We start from the raw sequence: 12,370 nt of genomic DNA on the forward strand, positions 1-12,370 counted from the left end.
AAAGGTCAATTTCAAGGTCACATTGGCCAGATTCCCTGAGTGAGAATCTTTATTCACTACAGGTAGTCAGCAGCATAAAGCCCCCGAGCATTTAACTGCTTCATGTTACAGGGTTTGACACTTACTGCTGCGTTTTGGATGGTTGTGGAGACTCTGGAGTCCCAGAGTAGTTTGTCATTAAATTTTTTTGATTCTGTTGGATGTTGTGGAGGAGATGTCTGCAGGTTTCACTGCCAGGAGGAGGACGTTTCCAAATGGAGTTAATGTGAGTTTAAGGGTGGCAGTACTTAATGCACATGTGCACCCCCTCCAATTTAAAATATAAAAGTCAAGCTTATTTGAAACATGACTCGTAAAGGTTAACCATTTCCTTCATTAATCATTTGATTTGAACAAACTGTGTGATAAGTGTTGAGTTTTGTCTGGATGGTAGCTTGTTGTTAGTGAAAAGCAAAGATGAATAAATTCAAGGGTTTTCTTGGAAATGTTGAGTAGACCTTTGACTGCTTAAAAGTAAATTGGCCTGAGCTGAACAGGAAGGACATTTCAGTGTTTTCCTATTAATGAAATATTTATGACATCATAAAAAGACAGGTGTAAGAATTTACATTGTGATTGATCACTGCCAAATAATTATATGAAAACAGAAAATGTCTGTTGTTGTTTACATTGTTGTTTTAAATTGACTGATTCTAATTCTAGTACAGGTTATTTTATTTGAGTTGAGACTAACAACCCTCCCCCAAGTCTTGGCCCCCCTGAGCTCAAACCTACTCATCTTACAGACCTGTGAAGTTGTTGAGTTCTGAAACATCACACCACTCTCATTGTTTCCTTGTAGAACATACTACTTGAACATTCATGTTATTACTATGCACGTAGATTGTTCATCAAGTGTTTCCTGCCACTGAATGTGACTCAGACTAGAGATTTAATGTCGGAAGGATTCTAAGCTTCAAAGCCTGGTTTCCTAGAGAAAATTGTAGCCATCAAATGAAAGTTGTTTTGTTTCACTCTCTCCTGAGAAACATTTCTGAGACACTGATAAATGATTATATGCAAAAGTCGCTGAAGGGTTAACACCAATCATGTAACACTAGATGTTTGAGCACCTGTGATAAAGTAGGCTCAGATAAGTGTCTACAAAGTTGATTGATATGGTTAAATTGATAAATATAAAAAAGAAAGAAAGAAAAAAAAAGCACTTTGAACATTGGGATTCACCACCTGTTTAGTTTCTCTACATCACCATACAACCCTCTGCAGATTTTTTACATTGTAGCACTGGATTTATTCCATGAATTTGAAAGTATGAACTTTGATGAACCCATGAAACAAATCTCAATGAAACATTACAGTTGTGGTTTGAATAAATTGAAATGATCTAAATGCCTGAGGCAAACAGGATAACTATGAATGGTTATTGCAGAATGCAGATGGTGTGTTCTTGTAGGCAATCCTTCATATATGCTGTCATTATTATTAGTTTAGGGTGCATTCATCTCATGTTTTATCACTTTCCCGTTATTAGCAATGTGAGATTATATCATTAACTGCTACATGGTAACATGATTTTTGGGGGTATACCTTTCTAGTTGATTTTTCACATCCTTCAATTTTTAAAAAGGTAAAGTTCTGTATTTTCAACACAATACTGTTTCTGAACTTCAAGATGTTTTTGCCTGAGAGGTATGGAGAGACCTTTTGGCATCTTGAATGCTGCTAACTTTCTATTCTGCCTGCAGGAAGAAGACTAAACCTGACTCCTTTTTTCTCTCTCTGGCTTAAAATGCCAGAATTGATACCTCTGTTATGAAGTACAGCCTTGTTTTGACCTTTTTTCTTGCAGGATTAAAATGTTACAAAAACACACTGGCAAGACCTAGACTGGACCAATTTAATGTTGATTGTGGTAGTTCTTAAAAGAGGCTAGTTAAGATTGAGCTCTGCCTGTTTATCACTCGGTGGGGGAACAAGAAATGAAAGAAAATAAATATCAATGGATAGCTTTCTAAATGTCATTGTATCAGCTTTCATCTGGGTGGAAAGTCAAAGAAATTGTAGAGTTTTGTTGATTACTAAAAGATTATCTGATTAATTGTGAAATCTTATTTGGTGTTAATTTAACACTTTTAATGTCTCATGAAATACTCAAATTTAACCTCACATAAACTCTTTCATATGGTTCAGTGTACACCTATTCTAAAAGAAAAAGAATGAAATTGTAATGATTTGAAAGATGTTTTTATGTCCATGAAAGTCATTCAATACAGGCAGGATAACTTGTTTGGGGGACATCTATTGATGTTTCTGTTTTTGGAGTGTCAAGTTTCAATCCGCTGCTATGAATGTTAGTCAGGGGTGCTTTGTCCTCAGGAAAAAGCAAATGCAGATTTATAAGAAAGTGCTTGTTTAAAATCTGTTGGATTGTTTGAAGTAGAACAGCATCAGTTTTTTAGTCCAAGCTGCCTGAGGTGAGAACAAAGCTCTAACGGAAAAAATAAGCATAAAGTCTCGGCTAAGATTTCAGTTTGGTTGTAGATGGAAAGGAGAAATAGCTTATTGACTTGAAAGCGTTTCATGGAAACCAAGAAGCTCTAGTACAATTGCTTGGCAGCGGACTAAGAAGAGGGATTTTTTTGAGCGTGTTACTGAGGCATAGAAGCTGTAACAATATCCTCCTGGACAGAATTTATAAGATTTATCTTGCTTTGACTAGAAATACACCTTAAATCAAGGTATTACTCCGCGCTAGGATTGGCTGACATTCACAGTGTGCGCATGCACTTTTTATAGAAGTGCAACCGATCAATACTGTTTTGGAGAAGAATCTCAAAATGCTTCTGGCAAATTTCTCTTTGCTTGATTCTCATGGTTGTGGTAGACCATCTATTTGGAATCAAATTCGTCAAGGTTCACTTCATTTGAAGAAATAAAATCATTTTGGGGGATAAATTAAATTTTGAATAGAATTTAAAAAGATAAGAAGTAAGAAGAAAATTTTGGCAACCTGAAGTCCTAGTTATAATAAAACTTATAAACAGGAAATATTAAACACAAAATATTTTTGGGATAAAAAGTAAGACAAAAAGCATGGTTTTTATTTCTGAGATAAATACAAAATGTTTGCTCTTGACTGAATATTATTGTTTACTTTCATTTGTTAATTAGAAATATAAGCCTAAATTGAAAGTTTCTTAATCTGTCTACTGAAAATAATTTTTAGATTAAAAACTTAAATTTTAATACTAAATTTTAAATCATTTAAAATAAATAGATTCTTATTTAATTGTTTTGCTTTTTTCAATTCAATTTTTAAATTCCAAATGTAAGGAAATAATATCTTTGTTTTGGCTTAAAAGGTTAATATAAAAAGAAAATGTGCAAGTAAGCTGGCAGCTTTGTGAATAAGAGAGTGACCATCCTACTGTATTGGTTGGATTGAACCGTGATTTAGAGCGATGACTGTATACTGTATTGGTTGGATTGAACCGTGATTTAGAGCGATGACTGTATTTAAGATTGGAAAGGGCACTGAGTGTCAAGACTGCGTTGTATCTTCCTACCTCCATGGTTGTTTACATACTCTAGATCAGTAAGGAGGTTATTATATGATGTAATGTCAATCTGTATTAATCAGTGTTACACTTAAACACGTACTGAACGGAAGGCAAGCTATGATGGCTAGTGACAAGCAGGAATTACAGGTAAGCTGATAATCTTCCTGTTTCTAGGGATGAGTTGCTCCAACTACTACTGGTATAAGCAGTGAAGATAAACAGATTACACTATGCGATGTGTACAGGGAATTCTGAGCTTAAGGATCTGTGAATTTCATACTTGCTCTATGATTTCATTATTTTATGGAGCTGCTGGATGTTTGAATTTGCTATGGTCTACAAAACATGCTTAGCAGATAGCAGTGAATTTTGTTAATGCGTGGTGATTGTTTGATGCAAAATGTTGCTAAGCATTAGATAATTAAATATTGTTTGTCGTAAAGCATCTGATTGACCACTGGGCATAGTTTTGACTTGTTAAATGTTGTGGTACAATAAGATCAGTTCTTAGTCATTGTGTGATGTTTACTTGGATTGCATTGTATTTTTTGTAAACCATGTAGGCTATAATTCTAAAAGGCTTTTGCTCAACATTTCTTGATTGTCATCTGTAGTAGAAATTTTGAGATAACACGCTGCACAAGGGCAATTCAGCTTGAGGCATCAATTCTTCACATATTCAAGACTGTTTTACTCCTGGCGTGTGTTGTATTTTTGCAAGCTGTAGTTAAAAATGTGAAGACAAGTTCATTCTTAAAGAATATAAACAATTGTATTGGTTAAAGCTTTTAGTTCATTATTCCAGATGGGATTAATTTAATAACTGTGCTTTACAGTTATAAACGCCCATTGGATATAAATAACTCTGTTGTTTGCTTCAGGATCATAAGCTTTTTACCAGCTGTACATGTTAACAATGTGGCCATTGGGGCATGCAGTGATACTCCAGAGAGGATAGTGCCAGGCTATGGGTACAATTACTACCACTGTTCAGTGAACAATTATAGAAGGTCTGCAGATAGACATGTACATGTGTACATACTCATGTACTGATAGGTTTGTGCGTGTAGAAGGCATGTACAATAGTCTGGTGTTTCTATTGTTACAATCAGGGCAAAGGTGTATTGTGTGATCATACCATAGGGTTTGCCTAGTGGTGATAAATGCGTTAACCGTTGAAGTTACAAAATCATAACCTGGAGAAGTACGTGGATTTAGCCCCAGTGGTTTCAATCTTCAAAGGGGGTAAGAAAGCACAGTGTACAGGGGTCCATGGCCCTGTTATAGACTCTATAGATCAGGTAGGTTTTTACTTGAGGGGTTGCAATGGATTGCAAAAGCAAGTTGGAATGCTTTCAAATCGATCACAAATGGTGGTAAAGACTAGTATGGGTAAGACTTGGCTAGTTTGTGTGTTGTGGAGGCATAGTAGAAGGTGTGTGTGTGATTTGAGTGTGTTAGAAGGCCATTAATATTAATACAGATATCACGTTGAATGATTGTGTGTTGGTATTTATTGAATCTTGATCTGAATTAGAGTGAATCATTATGTTGTGGTGTGTATTGAGATCTAAACAGGATAAATTATGCTTGGTTTAGTTAGTTAGGTCACATACCAAATGACATACCAAGAACAATTGATTGGGTAAGGATCATGGACTACGCTTAGAAGGTAAATCAATGCATCCACCATGGGGTTGTGTTCCCCGCAATATAGTTTGCCACTCACTTCCAGATGACGTGTAAACACATGAAGACACTAAAACACAAGGCGTATATATAGACACGTCAATGTGTACAAGGTGTTCATGTGTGAGTAATGGTTGATGTGATAACACACCCATAACGTATTGCGTGGGGCGAGCTTGACATTGGTGGACATGTTTGACTCCCTCAGAAGGCTCACCGTGTAGCAAGCACTGGTCATGCAATCGGGACATCACACTGTGTTGACCTGTGAAACAGACAGGGTTAGTGTTCCTAAAACTAAACCTAAGGAAGGTACTAGGAAAATGTGGAACTCCCAGATCAAACCGGTTAATACGGAATCTTAGTCTACCGAAAAGAAGGACCTGTCCATTTGGCCCTTTCAACCTCACAATGCTCGATTAAAGTCTACTTGATTGATGGATCTTGCTATAAAGTGTGAACAAATTGTTTGTTCAGAACCAGGCTAGTGGTAAATTTGCAATACATTGTTACCAGGTATAACTGGTTCCATAATAAATTTTTGAACATTCATTTTGAAGCGAAATATTGTTAAAAGATACCTTAAAAAACCCTGAATGAAAAGCCTTAATCAAAAGGAACTGGTTACTTACTTTTGATTTTTTATTGCCAGAATAATTCCTTATTGATTGTTGGCAGAATTGCCTTTTTTATGTTTCAATCGGCCGACTCCTTAATCCGAAACTTATACAAAGATGTATGCTGTAAATTATTGGTGGTGATGTATTCCAAATGCAAATGAGTATTTGCTGATTTGTAGTACAATTTTATTGTATAAGTCATTCATCAATGCTGAGGTAGTCTCATTCAATTAGTAGTATCAACCTCATTCAAATCAGTACAGAGAAATACCCAGGAGTATTTCAATTTATATCATGTCCATATTTATTGCGGCCATCAATAATACAGTTTGTTAAATAAAACATGAGTATTTGATGGGAGTGGAGGTTTATGATGATAAACATAAAGCACGGTTGGAATAGGACACTTCTTGATTTAGCACTTAGAGATTAGATGATGTACAGAATATTCATGATGGTGCAGTGTTCCGTGACAAAGTTGTGAGCATCTCACTCCGCCTTACAGAGTCTCTCGTCCCAAGACTCTTAGGTGACTAGTTCTGATGTGAATTTGATCAAATTGCTGTCAATGTTTAGCGTCAACAGAGCCGTTGAGTATCACAACCATCCTTACATCTCTATCTCACACTACGACCATCACGCAGAATAAATGGAAAATCACAGCCACTTGACGGCAAGAGGGAGTTTGACCATGGGTATCTGACACCTAAATGCAATGTAAATGTTATTCCACGTGCGCTGTGAGGAAGGGCAGTGTTTTACGGCAATCTTGTACTCGTCAATGATCACGGATTGAGACAAGGGTTTGGCAAGCAGCGGTTGTGGTGGCAGGATTTTGTTCCTTATAATAACATCAGTGAGTCTAGTGTAGAGCCATGGTAAGAAAGATGAAGACTAGTGGGACCTGGTTTTGCATGTGCTGCATCTCAAAAGTAAGTCAGTAATTACAAAAATATTCAGTATTAATAGTTTGGTCATTTATCATTTCCAATTGTGTATTGAACAGTCAACATGGCCTGAGACTCGGTTGTCGTGTTGATTCTTGCGATTGACTTGTTGCCAGTTTTTGCTAAGCAGGTAATTTGTTATGGTAGGGGTGTTATTAGGATTAATAGCTGTAAGCAATTGGGCAATGTATGGCTTGCAATGTTTAGTGAAGTCATATTTTGTTGTGCTAATATGTAGCTTCTGTATGATTCCCACTTGATCCAAACTCCTAGGAGAAAAGAACCCTTTATTATTTGACGACAGACATTGTATAAATGGAGACAGATCAAGGATTGTGAAACAGACGGTACATTCCTGTTTCTTCTATCTTAATACATCTTGGACTATTGACTTAGTAGATAAATGCGTAATAAGTTACCAGGTCATGTGTATTTGAATGGTATTTAACCAGAGCCAAAGTCCAAGTCGATATCATATATTGTCAAATAAAAAAAAACTGTCTTCACAAATTTCACAAGAATGAACATGTATGTAAATTTGTTTTTGAAAAAAACAACCTTTACATATTTGGTATTGTGTAATTTAAAAATAATGAAGGATAGATCTTTTAACATACTTATCAGTTGAATTTAAATTCATCAAGCTTATTCTACTTAGTCACATTAGTACTTCAATGTATTGTATGCAGTGAATATAACAACTGTGGGTTGTAGGCAAAGTGGAATTAGCCTTTGCAACCTGCTGTTTAAACCCAAATGACCTGTGGTATAAATGGCAAAAAAATAAACCCAAAACAACCCTAAAACAACTCAAGATGAAATAAAACATCAATAAACATGTGTTTGTTGCATAACAACCACTTGGGTATCAGGTTTAACAAATTATGTGATTGTGAAATGTATGACCATGGTGGCGTAGTTTAGTTTGTTGACCTATTTTAATGAAATTGCCAGTCCCAACTGGTGTATCCATTGTACTGATGTGACCCCATTCTTATAAAATAAATTAGTAAACAACATTGACGTTGTTTATTCCATTATTTGTTAAACCATGAGTTGAAACTGAAAACAATCGACATAACTGAGATTGGGTCTTTAGGGAGTTTTTTAAACAGAATTGCATCACCCCAAATTATGAAGTGAGACCTCTGTTGACCAGAATTGTTTAGGGTTTAAGCTTGATGAATCAACATTTTTGTGCACCTGTACGCATAGGTAACTGAAGGTACTTACTACATTGCTGTGACATGACTGTCAGTACACTAACTGTGTAGTATAATCATACTAAGAGTACCTTTGTGTTTCCTTGAGAAATGCATGGAAATGGATTTCTTTGGATTTTCCATGATTTTTAGGATTTTCTCAAAATCTCTTTGAGCTTGAGCCTTGCACTTTATCCATGCTGTGTCTAAGTCGCTAGCTGCATTTTCCTTGTGACGCACAGGGTAGGTAAACCTCCTGTGAAATCAGTGGTAAACTTAGCTGGATTCAAACCCACAACATTGTGATTGCAAGTCCTGCAGTCTAACCACTGGAACAAGCTGATAGAATCATGAAATTTCACAATCATCAAATCACATTTCTGTTATTGTAGCAGGATAGATAAATTCTAAAGTGATGAATTTTATTATAATTGTCATGGATACATTATGGCTGCATTTTGAAAACCATGTGAATACTCTTGTCTGTATTGTAATGCAGCTGCTTACAATAGTTCCTGTGTATAATTGCTGGTATTTAGTGCTGCAGTCAAGTCCAATAAATAGAAATTCAATTCACGTGGAATTTAAGGGTTGGGTGGTGAATGGGTTTCTTTGTGCTGACTGCAATGAAGCTAGAAATGTGATTATTGTGTTTAGTGCTTAGAGTTTGAATGAACGTTTATGATTGATGAGTGTCATTCAAGTCATAAGTGTGAAATTAATGTCACTAAGGTTGTGTCAGTGGGTGTTCTCAGGCTAGCAAACTCAAAGTGAAACATGAGTAAAATGAGTTGAACTATAATGTGCGACAGAATCAGGCCCAGCCTTTTTGAGATACTAATATGACCATGTTACGGTGACAATCCTATGGGTGATATAAATAGGATTTCACTTTTGATTTTTTTTCCCCATATTTAACAAGTGATTGGAAATGTTAACATTGCTTAAATAGAAGTTTTATCCAAATAGTTTGCAAACCAGTCTAGCATATCTTTGATGACTGAGAATAAAGAAAATCCCTAATTTAATCAAGAAATAGTGCTCTGTTTTTCACCATTTAATGCTTGTCTGTCTTTTTTAACAAAGTGTGCAGCCACGATAACATTTGTAAGAGCATACAATAATGCAAGATAAATATCAGCTTTTTCTAAAATCTGTTTTTACTGGTCAGCCACACCGCAGTTGCCCTTGGCAACAAGGGAGCGCATAATACTGCCTGCATTTCCCCCGACTATAAATCAATTATTGTGTAGAACAAATGTTGCGTTTGGGTGTTGAGCATTTAATTACATCAGTTGGTAAATCAACCACACCTCATTATTAAATCTTAAGATAGAACTGTCACCATTAGAGATGTAAATTCACCATGTAGTTGAATGTACATAATTACAGCTTAGGGCAACAAGGATGAAGTGATGTACCTGATTAATGCTATCAGTTAAAGAGCCACAAGTACTGAATGAAAAGGAAATCTTCTCCTTTGTATTTATTTATGCTACTGTGGTGAATTTGATTCAGATTCACAGTAATGATAACAAATTTTATATCAATATTTTTAATTAAAGCAAATTTCAAACTTTGTACATTTGCATGATACATGCGTACATTGGAATTACCTCTGAAATCTATAGTTATTGAAAAGAACAGTGGAAAGTGTCTCAACTTGGTTGTAAACTATGTTTTTTTTTTTTTAATATTGTCCTGACAGTGAAGGTCTTAAGAATTGCAGCACAAAACAAACTACATAAATGAAATGAGATCAGAGGACTAAAACATATCATCATATACACTGTATAAACCACATCCCTTTTGCCATTATGCAAACAATTCTGTAATAATTTTCTTTCATGAGCTAATTTCAAAACAATGTAGTGCCCTCTTGTGTTGTAAATGTAGACTATGAACTATGGCTATAAGTTAATACAGTCGTTGCTCTTTGGTTATATACAGTCCTTGCTTGCTCTATGGTTATACCATGGAGGTAGAAATATAGTCTACATTCACAGATGCTTCCATCTTGACTCACCACCTTCCAGACTTATTTGTATTTTCCAGTTAACCGCACAGTCATATCTTATCATCACCCTCTTCAAGAATTCTCCTTAACACACAAGGGAATTCTACAGATTCAATTATTCATATTGTGCCAATAGAAACACTCGTCGGCGACATCTAAGTACACACAGTTAGCATTTGGGTTTTTGTTTGCATTGCAATGAAATGTCACATGGGGAACCGTGGGGCTTTTGAAGACATCTATAGCTAGGCTCGAATTCCTTTTGCTTTAAGAGTTTTTATTAATTATTTTTGTAGAAAGCCGCAAATATGTTGAGCAGGATGTCACATGGTCACATCATTTGGTTTACTTGAGATAAATTTGTTGATGTTTTGTGCTTCATGTGCAAATGAAATGATACATCATAATGTCCTAATATTACTGTGTATTTCTTATCGATAAATATAGTGCAAGAAAACTACAAAATACATCCTTAGATGACCCCTGAAGTATGGTCAGATTGAGGCTGGGTGAAAAGGTCTCAGGGTTCCTTTTTGATATGAATTGCTGTACATGGATTATTATTGCACACACAGGAAACTTGACCATTTATAGGGAGTAATTTCATTAAAGAACCAATGGTATTCAATTAAGAGGTCATTCCCATGAGCCTGCAAGAATGCAAAGTCTATTTTTAGAGTAGATGAGAAAATCATTGGATAAATGACAGAGATATTTGCTGTCAAATGGAATGGTATGGATTGCTCATCATTTATGACTCAGTCCAGTCATATGGTTGGATTGGACACATGTGAAAAAGGTCTATATGCTGTGGTTTTTACTCTGGAACATATAGCGCTAAATGTACAGTGCTTAAACAGTGTATGCATATTGAAGTCACAAGAATTCAAGTGACATTGTGTCTTCTTAAGAATATAGCTAACAGAAAGCTGAAAACAAACCAGAAATATATTCATTCAAAGTGCAAGATGATTAACTTAGACCGTGTTTAGAATTTAATTTAGTTTTTAAATCAATTTTGTTGAGAAGACATCAACCTTTATTTAGGAACATGTTTTGGGCATACCATAGTACTTTACAATGAGAATAATCCAGCAGCCACAATTCTCATCAGGTATTCCCCAATCTCTTTCATAAGATGGTTTTGGAGACGAGTAATTGACTCTGTAATTTACAGTGGCATGACTAGGACGTGACTAGTACTGTGTGTGTGAGGTTGCAACACGCACAACAAAAAGCCATACTGCTCCCATTTGCTGTTCCGCCATCTTGTTTATATTCAAGATACAACAAAAATGAACCCGGACATGAAGAGTCTGGACTCTTGTTGTGTAGTGAAAATCAGATGTAATAATTGATGCAACCTCAAGGGAACTAGACAATTTATTTGTTCTCACTCCTTATTGCTGAGACTACAAGGATGTGAGAAAGTGTCATTTATGAATGTCCTGTTGTGAAATAATAACCCATGGGGTGTGGAAGAGAATGAGTTTACTTCCCAGCCATTCTGGTCCAAGTGTTTAGTTTGCACATCTTGGTCTTGGCAACTAATTATTATCTTGGATCCTGGTTTTAATAGTATGTAGGATGATTCCTATGTACAAAGCTGAAATTCAAGGTATTTTGGAGCACATATGTTGTTGAGAAACCATAATAGCCTTTATATACCTGATGTCCTGAGGTTATAGTTTTAATCCAATCAGTGACTTGATGCATGAGTAATCTAGTTACTTCTACATCTTTGCACATCATGTATTATTTCATTGCTGTGTTCAATCATTGTTACATTATGCACAGCCAAAGTGCACCAGCCTATGATGCTTTGTGCAGTTGATCCACTGGATAAATGTTGCTTGCTTCTTCAATTTGGACTGATTTTCAAGTTTGTTTTTGCCTAATAAGCAAGATAGTGTACGAATCTTGATTGTTGTCTTTACCAAGGAAAAATATATATATATATTTTTTGTCATTGGGTTTTCAAAACCCAAAATTCATGAGCAGTATTACTGAACGTATTATGTAAGCTTCATTAACGTTCTGCTTGATGATAATTTGATGTTATCCATGCCCCAGTAATCACACAGTGTGCTAAGTCATGTACCTGATGTTCTCTTATGACCATCATGTACTTGATGATGAAATGGGATATCCACACCCTACTGAGTACAAGTACATTATGCATACGTTAACAAACTGTTCATGTTGGTCCATGCAGAGGTGTTCACAAATCAACTTGCAGCTAAAAGAATCATTTTACATTCAAAACAATGTACTCTAAACCGAGCTGGAATGATCAATAGTCTGGTGCCTCATCATAATGAAGGTGGTCTAGTCT

General features: G+C 35.7%; 1 protein-coding gene across 8 annotated transcripts in view; it reads left to right on the top strand.

Annotated features, from left to right (window-relative positions):
* The window catches only part of LOC139944921 (disks large homolog 1-like), a 95,586-nt gene that overhangs the window by 44,007 nt on the left and 39,209 nt on the right, over positions 1-12,370 (top strand). Inside the window, exon 1 of one of the 8 annotated variants that reach the window (XM_071942106.1) lies at positions 120-265. The exons of 5 other annotated variants lie outside the window; for them this stretch is intronic. In XM_071942106.1, coding sequence (XP_071798207.1) covers positions 215-265 — 51 coding nt within the window. In that variant the 5' untranslated portion in view covers positions 120-214. Of the gene's footprint in view, positions 1-119; positions 266-4,652; positions 4,862-12,370 lie in introns of those variants that run through there. 2 more of the 8 variants (XM_071942108.1, XM_071942109.1) reach the window with 2 other exon arrangements.

Source organism: Asterias amurensis, chromosome 12, assembly GCF_032118995.1.
Source record: "Asterias amurensis chromosome 12, ASM3211899v1".
Lineage (NCBI taxonomy): Eukaryota > Metazoa > Echinodermata > Asteroidea > Forcipulatida > Asteriidae > Asterias > Asterias amurensis.